Below are 25,734 nucleotides of genomic sequence, written 5' to 3'. Positions count from 1 at the left end.
TTTTATTTCCAGGCCAACAGAATAGAGGAGGCAGCAAAGTGCAAAGCAATTCTCTTGAGTGTCTATAGGAGTCAAACCTACAACCTTATTCGCAGTGTCTCAGTCCCAAGCGCGCCTGACTCCAAACTGTTCAGTGAGCTCGTGGATTTAGTGAAGGGTAATTTTCAGCCCAAACCATCGGTCATTATGTAAAGATTCAAATTTAAGAGGTGAGGGTGAGGGGCCCAGGTGAATCGATTGCAGCTTAAGTTGCTAAGTTGAAGCAATTGTCAGAGCATTGTGATTTCGGAGCGACCTTGAAGGATGTGCTACGGGATTGGTTGGTTTGTGGCGTGCGCAACGACACCATTCAGCGTCGATTTTTTGCAGAAGTCAATATAAATTTTAATTGAGCAGTGGAGATAGCACTGGCCGTGGAAGGCACTGAAAAAGATTCGCAGGAGCTACAGGGCTTGCAAAATGGCGCCGCTAACCAGTTAGGGCGGGAAGCTGCAGCCAGGAGTGGCACCAAAACCGCTGAAGTAGCCGCGAAGTGGGAATCGTTCCCAACCACCCAGAAATCAAAAAAATATACCAGAGGCAATCAGACAGCGATCCTGAAGTCGAATTGTTACCGATGTGGGGTAACCACACACCTGAAACATGTAGATTTAAGGAGGCCAAGTGGTATTACTGTTGAAAAAAAGGACATTTGATACAGCAGTGCAGAGATAAGTCCAGGCTGCCAAGTAACCAGCCGGCAAAGATATTAGAAGTACATAACATGAAAAAGCCTGAAATAACCGAGTCACTCTCTTTTGAATCTTAAAGCAGTCAAGGCAAACCCTATTACTGTCACACTGCACATGAATGGGAAGCCTCTAGTCATGGAGGTGGATACAGGGGCATCAGCCACAGTGTCGGTGAGCACACAATTCAGTACCGGAGAGAAGGTGCCCAACCCTTGAGCCTGGAGAGAACTTCTGCACAGTAGAAGACTTACACAGGAGAAAACGTAAAAGTAGCAGGTGCCACCATGGTACCTGTGAGCTATGGGCAGCAGCCAGCCCAGCTCCCAGTAATAATAATGACTGAGGAAGGATCATGCCTTCTGGGCTGTGATTGGCCAAAAGAAATCAAATTAAATTGGTCCGAGAATTTTCAAGTGCGGGCAGGAGGACTGCTAGATATGTTAAAAAAATACGACCGCGTCTTTCGCAACGAATTAGGAAAAATCAAAGGCTTGCAAGCCAAGATTTATGCTGATCCAGAGGCAGCTCCCCGATTTTTTAAGGCTAGGCCTGTACCATATGCCTTAAGAGCAAAAGCAGATGCTGAGTTAAACAGGTTGGAGGAACTAGGCATCATATAACCTGTTCCATTTTAGGAATGGGCAGCACCTATCGTCCCTGTACTGAAACCGGATAAGACCGTCCGCATTTGTGGCAATTATAAACGAACAGTTAATCAGGCCACCAAGTTGGATAAATATCCAATTCCAAGAATTGAAGACTGGTACGCAAAACTGGCACGAGGTCAATCCTACACTAAGTTGGATATGAGCCACATGTACCAGCAACTCAAGTTAGATAAAGCATCCCGGGGGTGTGTCACAATAAAGACACACAAAGGCCTATTCCAGTATACGCCTCTCCCTTTTAACATGCCTTCGGCATGTGTAATGTTTCAAAGGCCGATGGAGAGTTTGCTATGGGGATTACCACGGGTTGTAGTAAACCTTGATGTCCTCACAACTGGATTGACAGAGGCTGAACATTTAGCAAGTTTAGAGGAGGTAGATTTATGGAAGCGGGAGCTCACCTAAAAGAGGAGAAATGCACTTTCCAAACCACCGAGTTACCTATTTGGGGCACCGTGTAGATGCACAATGATTACACCCCGTGGAAGAAAAGGTTAAGGTGATAAAAGAGGCGCCTTCCCCCACAAATATCACACCGAACTCAAATCATTTTTGGGGATGGTAAACCACAACGGGTGATTTTTACCCAGCTTATCGAGTGTACTGGTCCCTTCCACACACTGCTGAAGAAACACCACCGTTGGTCCTGGAAGGCTCCACAGCCGGTAGCCTTCAAAAGAGTAAAACAACTGCTGCACTCCTTGTTAGTGTACTTTGGCCCATTTAAAGAAATGATACCGACCTGCGATGCCTCTCCATATGGCGTTGGTGCAGTGTTGTCCCATGAGATAGACGACGGCTCTGAGAGGCTAGTAGGTTACGTATCAAGAACCTTCTCAGTGGCCGACAAAGGTTGTTTGCAGATCGAGAAGGAAGAACTGCCAATAGTCTTCAGAGTTAGAAAATTCCACCAGTACTTACATGGCAGTTTACTATCGCCTCTGATGATAAGCCGCTTTTGGGCCTTTTCAAAGAAGACAAGGCTCTCCCGCCAACAGCCTCGGCAAGAATTCAGCAATGGGCATTAATTCTGTCCGCCTATGAACACACTTTCAAGCACCGACCTGGGATACACAGAGCGAATGCGGACGCTTTTAGCTGCCTACCCTTGCAAGAAACCATTGTGTGTACCCAAGAAATTGTCCTTAGACACATCGCCCATCTGTGTGAAGCAGATCAGGAACTGGACCAATTGAGATCCGTTCTGTCCAAAGTGAGACACCAGATACCTACAGGCTGGTTAATCGAGCCAGCCTCCGAGGGCATGAAAACATTTTTTACCCGCAAATATGAATTGAGTTGTCAGGATGGCATCATACTCTGGAGAGCAAGAGTAGTCGTTCCTGTACCAGGCAGAGAACTGCTCCTAACCGAATTACACACAGCTCATCCTGGCACTTCTAAGATGAAAATGGTCGGCAAGAGTTATGTATGGTGGCCTGGGGTATAGATGCAAATCTACAGAAGTTAGTCAGGCACTGTCAAGAGTTGCTAACTGCAGCAAAAGTTGCCAGCCGCAGCCCCCCCTACACCCTTGGGAATAGTCTGGCTGACCATGAGGTGCGGATCCATATAGACTATGTGGGTCCAGTCCTGGGCACAATGTCTTTGCTCATAATCAGCACACACTCAGAATGGAGGGAGATTTTTGAGGTGAAATCACCTACGTCGGGTGCTGCCATCGAAAGGTTACGTCAATGCTTTTCGACTCACGGATTGCCCAAAGCTATTGTATCAGACAACGGAGCCGTATTTACAAGTGCTGATTTCAGAACCTCACCAGCCTAAACGGCATTAAATACATCTGAACTGCGCCTCACCACCCAGCATCAAAAGGACTAGCCGAGAGGGCCGTCCAAACTTTCAAATTGTCGGGAGGAACCCTGGAAACCAAATTCTCACATGCAACAACGGGAGTTCCACCAGCAGAACCGCTTATGAAGCATTGTCTCAGAACATGACTCAGCCTCGTATTTCCAAATTTACCAGGGAGACAGAGAAGAACCAAGGTAATCAGAAAACAAGCCATGATTTGCATAGTAGAGCCCGGAAATTTATGATAGATGAAGCTGTGTATGTAAGAAACCTCGGTAGCTGTCCCAGTTGGATCCCAGGCATTATTGTCTGTGAGACGGGACACATGGAAGGCCAAATCATTTATAAACACATGGATCACCTGAGGAGCAGGGAGACGCTTCCACAGTCAGTGTTGCCACCAAGCAATGTTATTGAACCCATAAGCACCGAAGTACCTGATTGACCTGTTATAGACATAACTGATATCTCTATTGAATCAAATAGTAAGGAGCTGCCTGTGCCAAAATCCGTTATCACATTTCCTGTTGGAGTCGATCCTGTAGGCGAGCCTCAGGCTATAGAGTTACGCCGTTCTACCCGAAACAGAAAACCCCCTCAACTACATGATTTGCAATTGCTGGTCTGATGTATGTAAGTGTAGAATCTGAGTTCGTGACAAAGTGCAAGTGTGATTGTTTCTAAGATTTTTGATATTGTTTTCTATTCACCTGTGTAAAGTAATTTGTGCTATAACACAGCAGTTGGTAAAGGCTGAGTTGTTTAAATCCCAGAAGGGAAACTTGAACAACTGTCACAACCTATATGTTCAATTGGCATGTTTGAGATGCAGCCCTGAAGTCAGGAATAAAACCACCAAACCTCAAAAGTTTTTAAATCTAAAACTAAATTAAAAATTTATTAATTTAATAACAAATTAAACAGATACACATCTACAAATTACTACCATAATAACTTTTAAACAAATCCCTAAATTAATCACTCCCAGGTAAATCTCCACCAAGGCAACAATAACCCATAGACTTTAAACAGACACCAGGCAAAGCACATTTGACCTATCGAATTCAAAATGATGTTCCTTTGTAGACACAGTTGCAGGCTCATAGGTTGGTTAGATCTTAAATTCCTCTGCCTTATACACACAAACTCCTTTCTGTTTATACCTAGCTTTTTCTTTGAATGTAAATTTTCCATTGTTTTTAATTTTACCCCTCCGAACAATAATATCCTTTCATTCCACCAATTTGAGTAGTAACATAAACACATTGTTTGGCGTCTCCCAGCTAGGTGCAAGATTTTACCCATTCTTTTAAATGGTTTATTCAACAAATGCAAATGTACACTTTACCTTCTCCTCCTTACTTTTACCTAATTAACATCTCAAACTACTATACATCAGAGCACCCAGATTAGCTGGCTTTAATCCAATTAAGGCACACACAGTCTAGCATATAGATGCAGACCCTACTATAATTCCATTTAAAAAATAATTTCCAATAACATTATAGACATTAATATCGCTTCATGACATTTGTGTAAGGAATGTAAAACAAGGAATTAAAGGCAGAGGGATGTGGTGATTGTTGCTTTAAGGCCAGCCTTACTGAGTAAGTGTAACATGGTCAGAACAGCCAATCAACACCGAGCGTGGTGAATCTCACAAAGGGGTGGAGTTTTCCTAGTTGGGAGTGTGTTGTAGCCTTGCTAGAGCTCTGCAGCTAATCCACCAGCTCTAAATAAAGTTTGTTGTCCAACTAAAGAAGCCTCTTGGAAGTACGCCTCTACAGTTGTGGTTGTTAGAAGCCAATCAGCTCAGCTCCTGGACATCACTGCAGAGGGCCCTCAGGGTAGTGTCCTAGGCCTGCTCATCTTCAGCTGCTTCATCAATGACCTTCCCTCTAACTTAAGGTCAGAAATGGTGATGTTTACTGATGATTGCATAGCGCTCAGCACCATTCATAACTCAGATGCTGAAGCAGTCCATGCCTGCATGCAGCAAGAGTTTTTCCTTTCATGGAACACGGGCATCACTATCAGGAGTAGCATTTCCTGTCCATCCCTAATTGCACTTGAGAAGGAGGTGGTGAGCTGCCTTCTTGAACCATTGTAGACCATTCTGTAGTAGTTTGGTACAACTGAATGGTTTGCTATGCCATTTCAGAGGGCAGCTAAGAGCCATCCACGTTGTTGTTTGTAGGTCTGGAGTCACATATAGGCCAGACCAGGTAAAGACAGCAGATTTCCTTCCCTAAAAGATATTGGTAAACCTGATGGATTTTAATGTCAAACGACAATTTCATGGTCAATTTCAGATTTTTCATTATTAATCAGAACGGCAGCAGATGCATGGGAACACCACCACATACCGGTACCCCTCCAAGCCAAATGTTATCCTGACTTGGAACTGTATCGCTGTTCATTTGCTATCACTGGGTCAAAATCCTGGAACTCCCTTCCTAAAGCACTGTGGGAGTACCTTCACCACATGCACTGCAGCTTTTCCAGAATCCCTTGAGAATTGGAACCTTTATATCGCCTCTCCTCTGTCATTGTCAGGTGAGGAAGGACGCAAAGACTCTTTTCTTCCCCACTCCTTGGTTGATCGTAACATGGTTTTAAAAAATTGATAAGGATGAATGGTGCCAATTCAATGTAGGTATTGAACTGTTTACATGCTGATTGCAAAGAACTGAGTCAGACTGGCTTTCTTGAGTTTAAACAAGCAAGGAGTTAGTTTTAATTGTGCTTAAAAACCCAACCAGGTAAAGATATTAAAATGCTTAAAAAGGTAAAAACGTATCCTGACTATCACAATACATGCACACAAGCATGTAGAAATACAAGTTTGATCAAATTAAGATTCAATGAGAAAAGGCAAATATATAAAGAGTTCACCGTAAAGTCCTTTAATGTTGTCCATGGCTGAGGCAGTTCCTAAGCTGTAGTCCTTGGTTTTCTCATGGAAATGCTGCTGTGGAAGTTAATGTTTGCTCTGGGAATTCTTTGCCTGCTGCTCACAGCCTGACACAAGTAAACACAGAGTTCAATTTTTAGTTGTGGGAGAGAGGCATGCAGCGTAGATATTCCTTCCTCAGGCTGCTCCAAAGTAAGCAGGGTTTTGGAATAAAAGAAATTTCAAAATGGCGACCCTGATCACATGATCTCTCTCTCTCTCTCTCTCTCTCTCTCCACGGTGTGTATTCCACAGAAGGTTATGTCTGATAGCTTATGTCTGGGCAGATCTTGGCTATTGTTATGTCCCAGGTGATTATTTTTAGTGTCCAGGCCATCACTTCTGAGTGACCCATTTTTCAATGTGATGAGCTGAGAAGAAGAATATTAACACTTCCAAGGTGGCAATTGTCTGAATACAAATGGTGGCAGCCATTTTATGTTCCAGTCTATCTTTGAAGTAATCATTGACATCAGGAGACATGAAATTTGACAGGAGGGCTGCCCGGACAATTAGTTATAATCCACATTGGAAACTTCCAGAAACTTGACCAATTTACAGTTGCAGTCATGTCAGGTGGCTTCTGGCAGCCATCTTAAGTCAGTGTCTTTGTTTTATCACTAAGATAAAAGCAAAATACAGCGGATGCTGGAAACAAACAAAAACAGAAAATGCTGGAAAAACTCAGCAGGCCTAGCTCTGAAGAAGGATCGTACGGACTCGAAACGTTAACTCTGTTTTTCTCTCCAAAGTTGTTGTTAGATCTGATGAGTTTTTCCAGCATTTGCTGCTTTTGTTTCAGATTTCCAGCATCCGCGGTATTTTGCTTTTAGCTTCTATCTTACTAAGGGGCGTATATTAATCCACATTATCCATCAGCAAAGGAATAGGCGGGGGTGCTGTTAAAGTGAAGGGGCAAGTCACCCACCGACCTTAATCTGTCAGCAATGTAAAACTGCAGGCACCAGGACACCTGTTTGAAGCCAACAGGATCCTTCTTTAAATATCAGGCTTTGATGATGACATCAGGGCCTGACTTCTGTTTTTACCCGTGGCCTAAGCAACGGAGTAATGGCAGCTTCACCGTCGGGAGGATTGCAAAGTCATGAGGGGTCTGGACAAAGTAGATAGGAAGAAACTGTTCCCACTCCTGAAAGGGTCAAGAATGAGAGGACACAGATTTAAAGTAATTTGCAAAAGAAGCAAAATAGGTGTGAGGAGAAACTTCTTCACGTAGCGAGCGGTTAAGGTCTGGAATGCACAGCCTGAATGTGTGGCGCAGGCAGGTCCAATCATGGCAGTCAAAAGACAATTCAGCTGTTATTTGACAAGGGACAATCTGCAGAGTTACGAGGAGAAGGTGGGAGAATGGCACTAAGTAAATTGTCCATTCAGAAAGCACGTGCTGACACAATAGGCTGAATGGCCTCCTTCTGTGCTGTAACAATTCTGTGAGGATGTGAATCCAGAGCTTTCTCCTTGGGCTGAAGACCTCTTGGCACTTCAATTTTTTAATGGGATGTGGGTGTTGTAAGCCCACCGCCACTTGCCCTTGAACTGAGTGACTTGCTAGGCCATTCCAGAGGGCAGTTAAGTCAACCATTACATAGTAGGCAAGGACAGCAGATTTCCTTCCCTAAAGGGACATTAGTGAACCAGATGGGATTTTAACAACATCAGTTGTCATGGTCATCATGATTGAGACTAGTTTCCAATTCCAGATTTTATTAATTAAATTTAAATTCCATCAGCTGCCATGGTGGGATTGGAACATATGTCCCCAGAACATTAGCCTGAGTCTAGTGACATTACCACTACGCCACCTTTTCCCCACATGTCCAAAGTTTGTTCTCAGATTGACAAATGTCCCACAGGTGCCTTGTTCCCATGCTGACTGTCTGATAGGAGACCTTGTGACTTCCTGTACTAGGGGGTAAATTTTACAATCCCCACTGTTGGCACAAAGTTTTCCTTTGTGGATGCACGTGTGGGAAATTCAAACATTCAGTCAGTATCGTTCCTGCAAGTGCAATTCCATAAGATTTATGCCTCATTAAGGTAGCTAAAAAAATGATTACACCACAAGGTGAAAGCAAATACCAGTGTAAGGTAATGATTACATTCAGTATACAAGGTTATTGCCTGAAGATTAATTACAATGTTTAGCTATCATGAAAGACCTGTGAAAATACAAATGCTCATGTAATGACAAAAATACATCGGCATGAAAGAAAGATTGGCATTTAGAAAGCTCCTTTTATGACCTCAGGACACCCCAAAGTGCTTTACAACCCATGAAATATTTTTGAAATGTAGTCAAAGTAGGAAATGCAGCAGCCAATGTTTGCACAGCAAATTTCCACAAACAACAATGTGATAATGTTTTCTTCATTCTTTCATGGGATGTGGGTGTCGCTGGCAAGGCCAGGATTTGTTGCCCATCCCTGATTGCCCTAGAACCGAGGGCAGTTAAGAGTCAACCACATTGCTGTGGGTCTGGAGTTACGTGTAGGCCAGACCAGGTAAGGATAGCAGATTTCCTTCCCTAAAGGACATTAGTGAACGGTGATGTTTTCATGGTCACCATTACTAAGGCTAGCTTTATCACAGAATCTCTCAGTGCAGAAGAGGCCCTTCGGCCCATTGAGTCTGCACCGACATGTGAGAAACACCTGACCTACCTACCTAACCCCATTTACCAGCACTTGGCCCATAGCCTTGAATATTATGATACGTCAAGTGCTCATCCAGGTACTTTTTAAAGGATGTGAGTCACCCCGCCTCCACCACCCTCCCAGGCAGTGCATTCCAGACCGTCACCACCCTCTGGGTAAAAAAGTTTTTCCTCACATCCCCTCCAAACCTCCTGCCCCTCACCTTGAACCTTTGTCTCCTTGTGACTGACCCTTCGACTAAGGGGAACAGCTGCTGTCCATGCCACTCATAACCTTGTACACCGCCCCTCAGTCTTCTCTGCTCCAACGAAAACAACCCAAGTCTATCCAACCTCTCTTCATAATTTAAATGTTTCATCCCAGGCAACATCCTGGTGAATTTCCTCTGCACCCCCTCCAGTGCAATCACATCTTTCCTATAATGTGGCGACCAGAACTGCACACAGTACGCCAGCTGTGGCCTCACCAAGGTTCTATACAACTCCAACATGACCTCCCTGCTTTTGTAAACTATGCCTCGATTGATAAAGGCAAGTGTCCCATATGCCTTTTTCACTACCCCACTAACATGCCCCTCCACCTTCAGAGATCTGTGGACACTCACGCCAAGGTCCCTTTGTTCCTCTGAACTTCCTAGTGTCACGCCGTTCATTGAATACTTCCTTGTTAAATTACTCCTTCCAAAGTGTATCACCCCTCACTTTTCAGGGTTAAATTCCATCTGCCACTTATCTGCCCATTTGACCATCCCGTCTATATCTTCCTGTAGCCCAAGACACTCAACCTCACTGTTAACCACCCGGCCAAACTTTGTGTCATCCGCAAACTTACTAACCCCACCCCCCACATTGTCATCTATGTCGTTTATATAAACGACAAATAATAGGGGACCCAGCACAGATCCCTGTGGTACGCCACTGGACACTGGCTTCCAGTCACTAAAGCATCCTTCTGTCATCACCCTCTGTTTCCTACAACTAAGCCAATTTTGAATCCACCTTATCAAATTACCCTGTATCCCATGTGCATTTGCCTTCTTTATAAGTCTTCCATGTGGGACCTTGTCAAAGGCTTTGCTGAAATCCATATAAACTACATCGAATGCACTACCCTCATCTACACACCTGGTCACCTCCTCAAAAAATTCAATCAAATTTGTTAGGCAAATTATATGTCAGATTTATTCATTGAATTTAAATTCCACTAGCTGCCATGGTGGGATTTGAACTCTTGGCCCCATGACTGGATAATCTATTTTATTTTTAGTGATGTTGATTGAGGGATAAATATCGACCAGGATATGGAGGTAACTCCCTTGCTGACCTTCAAAATGGTGCCATGGGATCTTTTACATCCACCTGAGACAGCAGATGGGGCCTTGGTTTAATGTCTCATCTGGAAGATGACATCTCCAACTCCCTTAGCACTGTACTGGAGCGTCCGCCTAGAATACAGTGCTCCAGTCTCTGCAGTGGTCCCTGGACCTACAACTTTCTGACCAGAGACAAGAATACTACCCACTGAGCCACAACTGGCATATATATAAATCCACAAATGCACATGATGTATGAACACATACACAAACTACAATAACTCACATTTATGGTGTGTACCTCATGTACAGTAAAGGTTTCAGAGCACTTTCTGCTGAGATGAGCGCACTCAGAGCAGAAAGGTTACAATGGAGGAGATGAACTCCAAATAGTTGAGAAGGTGTTTGAGGCTGTTGAAGAAAACGGTGGGAGGTAGGTTGAGGTAAAAGGTTTTGAAGAGTAGGGCACACGTACAGAAACACACAAACTCACGGATGTACATGTGCAGATGTTATATTTTCATCAATGCACACACACATATATACACACTTACACACATCCTGAGAGGTACACATACACATTCACACACACATACAAACACAAGGACACACTGGTGCATGCACATACAGATTTGCATACACAGGTGAACATAACAGAAACTGGATAAGCGTGGATAAACAGAGGAAAAAAATACTTTTGTATTCTTTCACAGGAATTGGGCATCAGGCCAGTCTTTGTTGCCCATCCCTAGCAGCCATATGCAGGCATGCGCTGTACGCACAGATACACGTGTGCACATTCATACATAAATATACACTAGCGTAAGTACACACATTCACAGGGTTGCATATGACATGCATGCCCTTGAATTCAGACAAACATATGCACTTGTGCAGAAAGAAGCACACATATGGATTCATGCAACAATCACTCTCACATTCTTACATATGCACAACCATGTACATACATAGGTATAATCACAAACGCGGAGAGATAAACACACGTACACTAATATATACCCATGTGCACACACTGTCTATACACACAAGCTCTCTCACACAACAGCAATAAATTCTTCTTTGGATATGTTTCAGTTTCAATAATAGTTACTGGACATTGTTCACAGTTTATAGTAAATATGCTCTGGTGATTCAATCCTTGGAAATCAGTGAGCTGCCAAGTCTTTTTTTTACACAGCTCTGCAGTTATTCATTATTTCATATGTGGTCAAAAGTGGGTGCAGCTAAGCTGGTGATTGGTGGCTCTTTCAGAGCTCCTGAAACTTGGCTGCACCACATCACATGTGACAGTGCCCATGTTTACACCCATTTCTGCCCTTTAAGAACCGCTGGCAACTGTCTAGACCAGGCTATGTAATTCTGTTTTAGTTTTTGTTTTGGATTTCCAGCATCCGCAGTAGTTTTTTGTTTTTATCTCTGTGTTTAATTGACTGCCACTTCTCTTCAAGAAATGCCTTCCTTGAAGAAGTATTGCTCTGTTTAAACCAGCTTATATTTCACCCCTCTCCTAACTACACTCAGTTCTGTTGAAGGGTCATTGGACTCGAAACGTCAACTCTTTTCTTCTCCACCGATGCTGCCAGACCTGCTGAGTTTTTCCAGGTAATTCTGTTTTTGTTTTGGATTTCCAGCATCCGCAGTAGTTTTTTGTTTTTATCTCTATGTTTATGGACCTTGAAACGATTGCTGAATGACATGTTGGAAGGGGAGAACTTTGCACAGCAATAGAGCATTACTTTCACATAAACTACACCTGAGTCATCCCCAGCAGCAGTAACACTGAGCAGCAAATAACAGGAAGCAGCAAAAAAAATCAAGGGGCATTTAAGGGTCATTTTGGCTCAATGTGCCTGCCTTGCTGCCAGCTCCACATCAAAGCCACCTACTCTCACCCCATTTTCTTGCAGTTTTCCCATGTGAACTTTAATAATTTTCATCAGTGGAGATTCCTGAGAGGAAGATAGACAAAGAAGGTGGATGACCCCAAGGGCAAGTATCTGAACCTAGATCTGCTGGCCGATTCCACCTGAAATTTCAATTGGCTGTGGAGGAGGGCAGGGGTAGGGGGAGTGGGTGTGTTCATGCCAATCAGTTGCCTGCAGCCACCCTTGTGGGCACATGGGAAGGGGTACAGGGTGATATGTTGACATGTCTCTGGCTATCCTAGGAATTCTGGCCATCCGGGCTCTGCGATAGACCCAATAGAGCTCATGCTTGTGGAGAACAATTCTGGGTCCCGTACTGGACACCAGGAAGGCTCCAAATCTGCCTCGAAATAAAGGCCTCATTTTTTGAGGGGACTGATGACCTTTGAAATTATAGCCCTTTGTTCCCTCAGGAACAGGGGAAATAAGTAGCTTGTCTTTTATCTTTGACCATTCCTGGATCCTGGCCCCTGCCTTTTGGAGTGGCAGTTGCTATGTTGACCTTTAGCAGCTCCCTTTAGTTTCTACAGGTGCGGCCTAGCCGTCTGAGCTGTGGAGGTGAGCCCGTCTCTATCAGTTGGGACAGGATCAACCCCAGAGCACAGTAGCAGCTGGAAATCCCAACAGTCCTTCACCTAGAACAACAACTTCTAACCTCTCCCTTTCTGATTTTGCACACATTCCTAAATGTGTGCCTCACTGTTACTGATTCACCCACCAATAGAAAAACCCTTTCGCTATTTAGGTACTCACTGTGACTCTGTGGTACTCTTGCATTCTTATCTTGGAGTCAGGAGTTCCCCTCCCATACCACGGATTCAAGCTAGGTTGGTATTCCATGCAATGCTGAGGAAGTGCTGCACTGTCAGAAATACATCTGAGGTTCTGTCTGCCATTTTGGATGGTTGTAAATTGTCACACTTTGAAGATGAACAGGAGAGTGCTCCCTGATGTTCTGACTAATATTTCACTCTCAACCATCTTGCTCTGTGTAAAATGGTGGCTGCATTCCCATATATTATTACAGTGACTACACTTCAAAGTAATTGATCAGCTGTAAAGCTTTTTCTAATTATTCATTTACAGGATGTGGGCGTCGCTGGCTAGGCCAGCATTTATTGCCCATCCCTAATAACCCTTGAGAAGGTGGTGATGAGCTGCTTTCTTGAACTGTTGCAGTCCATGTGGTGTAGGTACACCCACAGTGCTGTTAGGAAGAGAGTTCTAGGATGTTGACCCAGCGACAGTGAAGGAACGGCGATATATTCCCAAGTCAGGATGGTGAGTGGCTTTGAGGGGAACTTCCAGGTGGTGGTGTTCCCATGTGTCTGTGGTCCTTGTCCTTCTAGATGGTAGTGGTCATGTGTTTAGAAGATGCTGTCTAAGAAGCCTTGGTGAGTTCCTGTAACGCCTCTTGTAGATGGTACACACTGCTGCTACTGTGCATTGGTGGTGGAGGGAGTGAATGTTTGTGGATGGGGTGCCAATCAAGCGGGCTGCTTTGTCCTGGATGGTGTCAAGCTTCTTGAATGTTGTTGGAGCTGCCCTCATCCAGCCAAGTGGGGAGTATTCCATCACACTCCTGACTTGTGATTTGTAGATGGTGGACAGGCTTTGGGGAGTCAGGAGGTGAGTTACTCATCGCACGATTCCTAGCCTCTGACCTGCTCTTGTAGCCACAGTATTTATATGGCCAGCCCAGTTCAGTTTCTGGTCAATGGTAACCCCCAGAATGTTGACAGTGGTGTAAAGTAATGCCATTTAATGTCAAGGAGCTATGGTTAGATTCTCTCTTGTTGGAGATGGTCATTTTCTGAGACTTGGGTGGTGCGAATATTACTTGCCACTTGTCACCCAAGCCTGGATATTGTCCAGGTCTTGCTGCATTTGGACATGGACTGCTTCAGTATCTGAGGAGTCGCGAATGGTGCTGAATATTGTGCAATCATCGACGAACATCCCCACTTCTCACCTAATGATGGAAGGAAGGACATTGATGAAGCAGCTGAAGATGGTTGGGCCGAGGAAACTAGCCTGAAGAACTCCTGCAGTGATGTCCTGGAACTGAGATGATTGACCTCCAGTAACCACAACCATCTTCCTTTGTGCTAGGTATGACTCCAACCAGTGGAGAGTTTTCCCCCTGATTCCCATTGACTTTAGTTTTGCTAGGGCTCTTTGATGCCACACTCGGTCAAATGTGACCTTGATGTCAATGGCAGTCATTCTCACTTCACCTCTGGAGTTTAACTATTTTGTCCATGTTTGCACCAAGGCTGTAATGAGGTCAAAAGCTGAGTGACCCTGGCAGAACCCAAACTGAGCGTCAGTGAGCAGGTTATTGCTAAGGAAATGCTGACTTCGTAGCACTGTTGATGACCCCTTCAATTACTTTACTGATGATCGAGAGTAGACTGATGGGCTGATGGGGCAGTAATTGGCTGGGTTGGATTTGTCCTGCTTTTTGTTACAGAACATACCTGGGCAATTTTCCACATAGCCGGGTAGGTGCCAGTGTTATAGCTGTACTGGAACAGCTTGGCAAGGGGTGCAACAAGTTCTGGAGCACAAGTCTTCAATACTATTGTCGAGATGTTGTCAGGGCCCATAGCTTTTGCAGTATCCAGTGCCTACAGCCATTTTTTGATATAGGATGAGGTCAAGTATGTTTTTCCCTCCTGTTGGTTTCCTCACCACCTGCCGCAGACCCAGTCTAGCAGCTATGCCCTTTAGGACTCAGCCAGCTCAGTCTGTAGTTGTGATACCAAGGTGATGGACATTGAAGTCCCCCGCCCAGAGTACATTATGTGCCCTTGCCACCCTCAGTGCTTCCTCCAAGTGATGTTCAATATGGAGGAGCACTGATTCATCAGCTGAGGGAGGGCGGTAGGTGATAATCAGCAGGAGGTTCCCTTGCCCCTGTTTGACCTGATGGTGGCCAGGTTCGATGTTAAGGACTCCCAGGGCAACTCCCTCCTGACTGTATACGACTTGGAACAGAGGGGGTACAGTGATGCTTGGGGTACAATTGGGTAAATAAGAATAAAACCAGATGAGGGCAGTCCCACCCAGCTGGATGACAGTGGAAAGGCTTTGGGGGAGAATGGTGTGATTGTGAAAGACAAGGCTGTATCGTTCACCTATGTATAGTTTATGTAGAATACAGTCCTCACTCCAATATATATGGAGTACAGTCTAATTGAATTTAATAATTCAGATGGGAAACGGACACAGAGCCTCTTTCAGATAATAATATGAGGCTTGTGAGAAGCCAAGAAAGGATGCCTGACTGATTCAGGAGTGGTTCAAATGTCCTTGCAGATTGGGGCCTCCCTAAACTGATTATCAATTAGACTGTTTCCATCTTTAAAACAATGTTAAACTGAACAGTCTTTATCAGAGGGTGTTTTATTCTCATTACTTTCTGACCATGTATCACAGCTAGGAACTAACCCCATGGATATGGTGACATTATTTCCAAGACACTCCCTCTGTTGGATAGATGTGTCCAGTGCATTATTTAGTCTTAAATGCTGCAGTTAAAAAAACTCCTCGACCTCAGGAAGTCCCAAAAGACACTTACAGTCAATGAAGCACCTTTAAAGTGTAGCCACTGTTGTAATGTAGGAAACATGGAAGTCAATTTGAGCACAGTAAGCTCCCACACTTAGCAATGTGATAAAAATCAGGTAAATCTGTTTTACCTGAGGGTGTAGACAGGGCCTTGGGTTAACATCTCTCTCAGTATAGAATCATAGAAATTTACAGCATGGAAGGAGGCCATTCAGCCCATTGTGTCTGTGCCGGCCAACAGGTAACCATCGAACCCAATCCCACTTTCCAGCTCTTGGACTGTAGCCTTGTAGGTTTCAGAACTTCAAGGGCATATCCAAGTACTTTTTGACTGTTATGAGGGTTTCTGCCTTTACCACCCTCTCAGGCAGTGAGTTCCAGATCCTCACCAGCCCCTGGGTGAAAAAAAATCCCTCTTAAATCCCCTCTAAAGCTCCTATCTCTTACCCTAAATCTATGCCTCCTGGTTATAGATCCCCTGAACCAAAGTGAATAGGGCCGTCCCATCCACTCCCCCTTGCCCCCTCATAAATTTATACTCTTCAATTCGGTCTCCCCTCAACCCCCTCTGTTCCAAGGAAACAATCTGAGCCTCAGGCTAGATTATTCTCAAGCCTGTGGAGTGGGACTTGAACCTTCTGGCTCAAGAGGTGAAACTGTATCACTGAACCAGAGCTGAGAGTGTGCTGCAATTAACCGAGGAACTTGCGGGTTACGGAAGAGAAAATGAGCAAAGATTCCCACTGCTGATCACTATCGAGGGACCTCCCCACCACTTTACCCTCTTCTACAAGGGAGACTTTGAGCATTTTCTGCTCCTTATCCCTAAAGTGGCTCAGTGCAAGTGGATGGTAAAGGCTGAGAACAGGATAGGGCTGAGCCACGCTGCTCACTGCAGTGAAATCAGCCTGCCCCCTCTCACCACGTGGACTGGCCATTAGGAACCTGTGGAGCTGTAACCTAGCAATAGAGGAGGGGCAATAAGGAGAAAGAATATGGGACCTCACTGTGTTTCTGAGGGAGAGCTGGACCAGTGTCAGGATGGGGCAGAGATCACCTCATGCGAGAGGCAAAAATCCTGTAATGTGGAGCAGGCCAATGTAGTCTCCAGCTACTTTTAATTATTTAAAGGAATTAGAAAGGAATATTCCAGTTCCCCTGCCCTCCACCGCCACCACATACGTTTTAATTTCCTCTATTATTTGCCTCTCCTAGCAGATTACATGGCTCTGGGTTAGTCTTTTCCTGTCATCATTTCCCTATATGGGTTTAGTAGCTGAAGGTATAGCCTCTCCTGATGCCTATCAGGGGTCACATGATGTCCTGGGCGGCTCCGCCAATAAGCCCTAAGCATGGGCAATCCGGCGGTGCGGGGGGGGCGCTTTTAAAAAAATTCGTTCATGGGATGTGGGCTTCGTTGGCTGGGCCAGCATTTATTGCCCATCCCTAGTTGCCCTTGAGAAGGTGGTGGTGAGCTGCCTTCTTGAACCGCTGCAGTCCATGTGGTGTAGGTACATCCACAGTGCTGTTAGGAAGGGAGTTCCAGGATTTTGACCCAGTGACAATGAAGGATTATTTGTGAGGATTTTATTTGTGTGGTTTATTTGTGAAGATAAGGCCAGTCCACCCATAGCATCAGCAAGAATACAGTGCTGGGCTCTGATATTATCTGCGTATGAGTATATTTTTATGTACTGCCCTGGCTTACATATTGCAAATGTGGATGCACTCAGTCATCTCCCATTACCAGATAGCATTGGACATGCTCCAGTTCCGCAAGAAGTTGTGCTCTTACTGAATTTCTTGGATTCCTCACCTGGGTGTATGAAGCAAATTAGAAATTGGATGAACAGAGATCCAATATTGTCAAAAGTCTTGTTTTGACTTTGAACAAGACTTTGATTTGCAAGGATGGTCAAATTCGCCTGTATCTGAAGACCTGTGACCATTCCATGCCAGGAACACAGAGTTAAGCTGTCAAGATGGAATTTTGTTGTGGGGATCAAAAGTTGTCGTCCCATCACAAGGTAGAGAACCACTCTTGACAGAGCTACACAGAGCGCATCCAGGCATATCGAAGATGAAAATGCTTGGGCAAAGCTATGTCTGGTGGCCAAGCATTGACAGTAACATTGAAAGCATTGTCAAGCACTGCCTCCGCTGTCAGCAATAACAGAAGTTGCCTGTTTCAGCCCCCCTGCATCCGTGGGAGTGGTCTGGTCTACCCTGGGTTAGATTACATATCGATTATGTAGGACCATTCTTAGGTACCATGTTTTTATTGATTGTAGATGCACATTCTAAATGGATATATACGAAGTCAAATCGTCAACATCGAGTGCAATTATCGAGAAGCTGTTTTAGCATACATGACCTACCTGAAATTGTCATTTCTAATAATGGGTACAGCCTTTACCAGCACGGAGTTTCAGAAACTTGTGAATCTGAATGGAATCAGACATATTAAAACAATCCCTTACCAATCTTCATCGAATGGTTTAGTCTAGAGAGATGTACAAACTTTCAAGTCTGGTATGAAAAGGTTATCAGAAGGTACTCCAGAATCTTGACTTTCCCACTTTTTTCTCAGTTACCGTACAATTCCACATTCGACTACGGGTTCAACACTGTCTGAATTATCGATGAAATGCTGCCTGGTGTTTCCAAATTTAGAGGGAAAGGTAGAGCGGAATCAATGTAATCAAAAATTGAACCACAATATACACAGCGAAGCTTGCACATTCAGTGTAGGTGATATGGTATTCATGTGAAACTTCAGAAGTGGACCATGTTGGGTGCCTGGAACCACTCTCTGAGACTAATCCATTATCTTTCCAAGTACAAGCTGAAGATAGAATAGTTCATAAGCATGTAGATCATATTCGTGCTAGAGGGACATTCCAACAACCAACTATTCTGCCTGCGATTAACGTCGAACTGTCAATTCATGAGGTGACAGATCGACCTAGAATAGACATGCCCGATGTCTCTGTAGATTTGCCAAACCCAGAGCTGCCACTTCTAATGATGTGTCTCATGCTGCAATTCCTGACCCTGTCAATCCTGTTGAGGAACCTCAAGTGGTAGAACTATGCCGTTCTTGTTGTATAAGGAGGGCAACTCAGAGACTTGATCTTTAATCACCTGAAGTTGTATATATTTACATGTTGTTGGATATTCAAAAGTTTTCCTGTAAATAGAAATTGTAAAAAAAAAACTAAAGGAGGAGGAAATGTAGTATGTAGGAGGGAATGTAATTCAAGGCATAGCTTCTCCTGCTCTATCAGGGGTCCCATAATGTTCTGGGAGGCTCCGACCAATGAGCCCTAAACGCTGGTAATCTGGGGTTACTGGGGGTAATGAGAGTCCTGATTGAGCATTAAGCACCTGAAAAGCTCTCTGTAATAAAGTTTATCTGTTTCTTGTTGAAACCTGTCCACTCCGTCAAGTCATTGCAGTCTGTAAAGCAGTTTCTTGTTGTCCCCTAGTCTTCTGAAAATACTGAGGAGAGCTCAAGCCCCGAGCAGTGGCAGAGCCAGATTCAGAACAGCCCGCAATCTTTTGAGAAAAGTGGCATCAAGCAGATCACGGACATGAGCGGGGACTTTACAGAAGGTAAGAGTCATCAAGTGGCAGGAGTACAGGAGCCTGGTTCACATGCTGGCCATAGCATCGGACTGGCTGTTAAAACCTATTCTGTCAGTTGCTTTTTTCTCCACATCCCTCACCGTCTGCATGCCAAGAGGGTAGAGATTGCCCATTCTAAGACCAGTGTTGAGAGACTAAAGTGACAGTTATTACAGCACTAGGGTGTATTGTTAGGATGAGTCTAGATGGTATAAAAAGCACTGTGGTGCCCTTGTAGAAGAGCTTGGTTACAACTCATAGAATCATGATATGGGTTAAGAGGAACACCTAAGTTGAAAACTAGCTTAAATGATCTTATTTATCAGATAGAGAGTTAAGTCTTTTTACACTAGAAAAATGCAGGCTTTGGAAAGACCTTGATTGAGGTCTTTGAAATAATGAAGGGGATAAATAGATCAGGGGACAAGTTACATAAGTATCGATGTCAGGTTTTAGGAGAGTTTTCTATCCGCAGAAGGCTACTTGAACAGCACTTCACCTGTAAAGTCTTAAGCGCACAGAAGTAGGCCGTTCAGCCCATCAAGTCATTCAGGTTGTCTTTGGAACAATTCAGTCGCTTCCATTTCCACGCTTTCTCCCTATAGCCCTGCAGGTTTCTTTCCCTCAAGTGCTCTTCCTCACATCCCTCCTATAAACTCTTGCCCAAAACCTTAAATCTGTGCACCATCAGCTAATGGAACAACTTTCCTTCATTTTCTGTCATGATATTTTATAACTTTATCAAGTTTCCCCTCAATCTCCCTTACTCCAAGGAGAACAACCCCAGCTTTTCCAACCTAACCTTGCAGCTAAAATCCTCCATTCCTGGAACCATTCTGGTAAATATCCTGGTAAAAGACCCTTACATCTTCCCTAAAGTGTGGTGATTAAACTGGGTGTGATAATTGTGGCCTAGCTAGAGCTTTACAAAGCTTTCCTTTTTTTGTACTCACTACCTCTATTAATAAAGCCCAATGTTTAAAATGCTTTGCTCCCTGCAGCCTTCACCATAACAGTAGCTGAATCAGAAGGCTGTGGATTCAAGTCCCATTCCAGAGACCTGAATACAAAAATTATTTACACAGTACTGGGAGAATGCGTCACCGTTGGGGCTGCTGTCTTTCAGATGAGACGTTAAACCGAAATCCTGTCTGCCCCCTCAGGTGGATGTAAAAGATTCCTCGTCACTATTTTAAAGAAATGCAGCGTCCTGGTGCCTTGGCCAATATTTATCCCTTAAAGTAAACCAGCATCATGAAAACAGATTATCTGGCATTATCACAATGCTGTTTGTGCGAGCTGGCTGCCACCTTTCCTACAGTACAACAGTCGCTACAGTTCAAAAATACTCAATTGGCTGTAAAATACCTTGAGACATACTGTGCTCATTAAAAGTGCTATATAAATACACGTCTGTCCCTCTTTTCAATGTCATGGGAGCACTATCAATCTCCTCTCTGAGTCACACACCACCCTGACTAGAACGTACATCGCCATTCTTCATGGTCACTGGGTCACTTGATCTTCAAGTGATCTTAGAATTCGTCACCCAATGCCTACATGGCCTGCAGCAGCGTACGGGAAAGACCCGGCAGCACCTTCTTAGGGGTGGGTATGGATGGGCGTTGCCAGTGGCAACGATATCCCAAGAACAAATAGCATAGCCATAAAAAATAAATAAGCTGAGCACTCAGCTTTATTTCTCGAGGGATAGAATTGAAAAGTAGGGAAATTATGCTAAGCCTACATCAAAGCTTGGTCAGATCACACTGTGTTGTAGTTCTAGTCACCAGGTTACAAAAAGAACATTGAGGAGAATGTAGAGAGGACTCACAAGGATGATGTCAGAAATGTGTGGGTTACGTATCAGGAAAGAATTCACAGGCTGGGTTTCTTTTCTCTTGAAAATGAATGCTGAGGGGTGATCTAATACAGGTCTTTAAAATTATGAATTGTTTTGATAGGGTGGATTATGAGAATGTTTCCTCTTGTGGGGAGGAGCATAACAAGAGGCCATCAATATAAGATAGTTGCCAAGGAATCCAATAGGGAATTCAGAAGAAACTTCTTCACCCAAAGTGTGGTGAGAATGTGGAACTCACCACCACAGGGAGTGGTTGAAGCAAATAGTATAGATGCATTTAGGGGAAGTGAGACAAGCACATGAGGGAGAAGAGAACAGAGGATTGTGATGGGAGATATAGATGAGGAAAGATGGGAGGAGGCTCGAGTGGAGCATAAACACAGCATGGACTGATTGGACTGAATGGCTTGTTTCTGCGTTGTATATCTTATGTATACATGTATGAATAAAAAGAATCTGACGGGAAGATTAAGCTGTAACTTGGTCACATTACAGAGCTGACTCTATAATAAGAGAGGTATGTGAAATGTTGTTTTTACATTTTGCAGTGACTAACTTTCACTGTTATATTCTCACCACAAATCAGGCAAGTACGGCATGCCTATGACTGTGTACTGTGGACCGATACGAAATAATGAAGCAACATTCAAACTCATTCGCAGCAACAGTGTGGATTCCAATCTCCATTTGCAGACAGGAGGCTGGCTGTCCAAAGGGAAAGGTAACAATGTGTATATGTGTGGGATTAGGTAGTCCTGTGGGTTAGACACTCTCCATCACTTCTAAGACCTGGGTTTAATGCAGCCCTGCGGTAAAGGCCTCCTTTACCAGGAATGTAGGAACATTAGGAAAAGGAGTTGGCCATTCAGCCCCTCAAGCCTGCTTTGCCATTCAATTGGACCGTAGCTAATCAGTAATTCAACCCTATACTTTACTCCTCCTTAGTCTATTAATTGCAATCTTTGACAGGTCCATTGGTCCAGTAACCACAGCTTTTTTAGGGAGTGAGGTCCAGATTTCTACCATCAGTCATTTGGCAGTACAGATCTTGAATATTGCTGAAAAGAGAGATGTTGCCAAAGTTTCTCATCTTGCACTCATCATGACAAATGCCAGAATGCCAAATTTCAAATAATCACAGCAATTTATACAACAGGAAAAAAAAGTGATGATTAGTTAGCAAGTTGACTCTGATTGGCGGAAGCATTGCCATGGAGAAAACAGTGGGGAACAATAGGTGCTAGGCTTGAACATATTCCTTTTGTTTGCAGAGAATGGGTCCCTGTGCATGAATGAATGTTGTTCCTAGCAGACTAAATGAGCCACATTATGAGCTCCACTGATTATTATAAATTGTTTGCTTGTGTAGCTATTAGTGCATTCAGGATTGTTCAGCAAGTGCTGGCCAATCGTGGAATCACTTTTAATATTCAGTGTTTTCTAGGTTTTACAAGTATGGTCTGGCTGAATGCAGTCAACAAAATATGTACTGTTAGATATAATTCCACAATTAGACAGCACTTTCTGAACAATCCTGAGTGCACTAAGAGCTATACTAACGGAGATAATCAGTCTGGTTTTGTCAAAGAGGTTGGTTTTAAGGACTGTCTTAAAGGAGGAAAGAGAGATGGAGAAGCATAGGGAGGGTATTCCAGAACTTGGGGCCTAGGTAATTGAAGGCTTGGCCACCACTGGGGGAGTAGTTAAAATATTTTTAAATTTGTTCATGGGCTGTGGGCGTCGCTGGCTGGGCCATCATTTATTGCCCATCCCTAATTACCCTTGAGAACCGAGTAGCTTGCTAGGCCATTTCAGAGGGCACTTAAGAGTCAATCACATTACTGTGGGCCTGGAGTCACATGTAGGCCAGACCAGGTAGGGACGGCAGATTCCCTTCCCTAAAGGACATTACTGAATCAGATGGGTTTTTACGACAATCGACAATGGAGATGCTGAAGAGGCCAGAATTAGTAGAATTAGAATCACTGCAAACAAATTTTCTCATCCCTCTGGTTCTTTTGCCAATTGCCATAAAATTGTGTCCTCTGGTTATAACCCCTCTTGCCAGTGGAAGCAGTTTCTCCTTATTTACTCTATCAAAACTCTTCATGGTTTTGAATGTGTCTTAGAGAAAGAAAAACAGAGTTAACTTTTCAGGTTGATGATGTTGCTCTCTCTCCACAACGCTGCCTGCCCTGCCAAGTGTTGCCAGCATTTTGTTTTTCTTATGAAAGTTGCTGGGAATTGTTTTGAGTGTTTACTGATAGGACTTTTGCTCCTTAAGAGCAGGGCGTGCTGAGGACTCCACTAACCCTCTTGTTTTCCACAGCCTTTCTTCAGTCCAGTCTGAACTTGCCCCTGAAGAAAACCTGCTTTGTAAAGAGCACCGAGGGAGGTCAGCAGCCTGCGGGTGGCTGGCTTTTGGACAGTAATAATTTCTACCACTTGTTCGATGGCAGCAGATCGCAGACTGCTTCTCATGTTCATGGCTACAGTGTGAAGCTGGACTGGGCTGACACAGAGACGGACGGTGGCCATCCCTCCCTCGATACGCTTCAACTTAAAAACAAACTCAAACGACAAATGTCTGAAATCCTGCCACAAAAGAGTAAGTTCAATGCCATTTGCAAAAATTGTCACTTCTCTCCTTCCTCCCCCTTTCTGCCTCCTTCCTCTTTCCTTGCTCTTTTTCTGCCTAACTTTTTGGTTTTCTATCTCTCTCTCTCTCTCTCTCTCTCTGCTTGCTGTCTATCTTTCCTCCTGTTTCTGTCTCTCTCCTCTCTCTGCTCACTATCTCTCTTTTCTCACCCCCTGTTCTCATTCTGTTTTTCTCTCTGCTCCATCACTATCTGTCTTTCTTCGCTCTTTCTTTACTCATCCTCTATTTCTCTCCCTCTCTCTCTCTGCTCACTGGTGCTCACTCTCTTTTTCTCTGTCTCCCTCTCTACTCACTGGCTCTTGTTCACCTCATCCTTGCTGTCACGTTCTATCTATCTCTCTCTTCAATCCTCTTTCTAACCAGTTGTATTTCACCCTCCTGTTTCTCATTCCCGCTTTCTCGTTATCCCCCACTCACTTTTTCTCATTCCTTTTTTCTTTCCTCCTCCTTTCTCGTCACTTCCTCTCTCACTTTTCCTCGCTCTCTTTTCCCTCTCCTTTGCTCAATTACTTTCCCACATTCTCTTCCACTCTTTTGACCCCTTCTCTCTCAATCCATTTCCTATCTCTCTTTCTGCTTTGTTGCTCCTATTTTCTTTCCCCTCTTCCTCACTCCCTCTATCTATGTTTCTCATCGTCCTTTCCTCCATCCCTTTGATTCCACCATCACAATATCAACACAAGGTGTAAACCAATTGTTTCATAAGTGTAAATGATCACAGTGTATTTCGAGTGCCTCTAATAACGAATATGGCACATGGCCAGGGCTGTTAGTACTTGCTGGAGCATCCCATCCTATTACACAATAGAGCCTGTGTTTCACTGAAAGAAGTGGCTCTATTGATCGTTCAGTTTATCAGGCTTACAAAATCACTTTTGTTTAATGCGAGGGAGAGAAATAAGTGAGACGACATTCTGTCTTCAACATGGATTTTGGATCTCCCTGTTTCTTGCTGTTGGCTCAGGGCCTGTGTCGGACAGGCTCCCTTTCCCCAGAATGTCCAACCGCTTCTCACTTTCACTGTTCTATCTCTACGCAGTCCCAGAATATGCCTATTCAAATTTAAGTCTTGTAACTAGGTCAGAGGCTGGAAATCCTGCGGTGAGAAACACACCTCCTGACTCACCAAAGCCTGTCCACCGTCTACAAGTAATGGGTATGATGGAATATTCCTCACTTGCCTGGGATAAGTGCGGCTCTAACAACACTCAAGAAGCTTGACACCATCCAGGACGAAGCAGCCTGCTTGATTGGCACCTCATCCTCCACCTTAAAAATTTACTCCCTCCATCACTGACAACAGTGTGTGCCATCCACAAGATTCACTGCAGCAACTCACCTAGGCTCCTTTGCCAGCACCTTCCAAACCCGTGACCTCTAGCATCTAGAAGAACAAGGGCAGTAGATAGATGGAAACACCACCACCTGCAAGTTCCCCTCCAAACCACACACCATCCTGACTTGGAACTGTTGCTGGGTCAAAATCCTGGAACTCCCTCCGTAACAGCACTGTGGATGTTCCTACACCACTACTGTAGTGTTTCAAGAAGTTGGCTCACTGCCACCTTTTCAAGGGCAATTAGAGATGAGCAATAAATATTGGCCTAGCCAGCGATGTTCACTCCCATGCACGAATTGAAAAAAAAAGTACACTCCTTCATTTCAAGTAGTGCAAATTAAAAAGGATTGAAAAATAATTGATTTTTTATTAAAAAAGGGAGAAAGACGATTGCTGCTGTTTCCAGGAACTTACTGTCTGCCAATTGGCTGCTGTGTTTCCTACGAAAATACTTATTTGGCTGTAAACTGCTTTGGGATTCCTGAGAAATGTTTCATCAATGCAAGGCCTCTCTTTCTTTCATTTTCTCAGCTGGAGGCCAGAATCTATAACCAAACTCTAACTTTCCTCAC

At 44.1% G+C, this 25,734-nt stretch overlaps 1 protein-coding gene across 2 annotated transcripts in view; it reads left to right on the top strand.

Annotated features, from left to right (window-relative positions):
* LOC144681015 (TOG array regulator of axonemal microtubules protein 2-like) overlaps window positions 1–25,734 on the top strand; it is a 102,835-nt gene that overhangs the window by 10,944 nt on the left and 66,157 nt on the right. For both annotated transcript variants that reach the window (XM_078542682.1, XM_078542681.1), the window contains exons 2-4: window positions 19,162–19,288; window positions 21,751–21,885; window positions 23,494–23,772. In XM_078542682.1, coding sequence (XP_078398808.1) covers window positions 19,162–19,288; window positions 21,751–21,885; window positions 23,494–23,772 — 541 coding nt within the window. The remainder of the gene's footprint in view (window positions 1–19,161; window positions 19,289–21,750; window positions 21,886–23,493; window positions 23,773–25,734) is intronic.

Source organism: Cetorhinus maximus, chromosome 5 (genome assembly GCF_964194155.1).
Source record: "Cetorhinus maximus chromosome 5, sCetMax3.hap1.1, whole genome shotgun sequence".
Taxonomy (NCBI): domain Eukaryota; kingdom Metazoa; phylum Chordata; class Chondrichthyes; order Lamniformes; family Cetorhinidae; genus Cetorhinus; species Cetorhinus maximus.
This window is presented reverse-complemented; position numbering and strand designations above follow the sequence as displayed.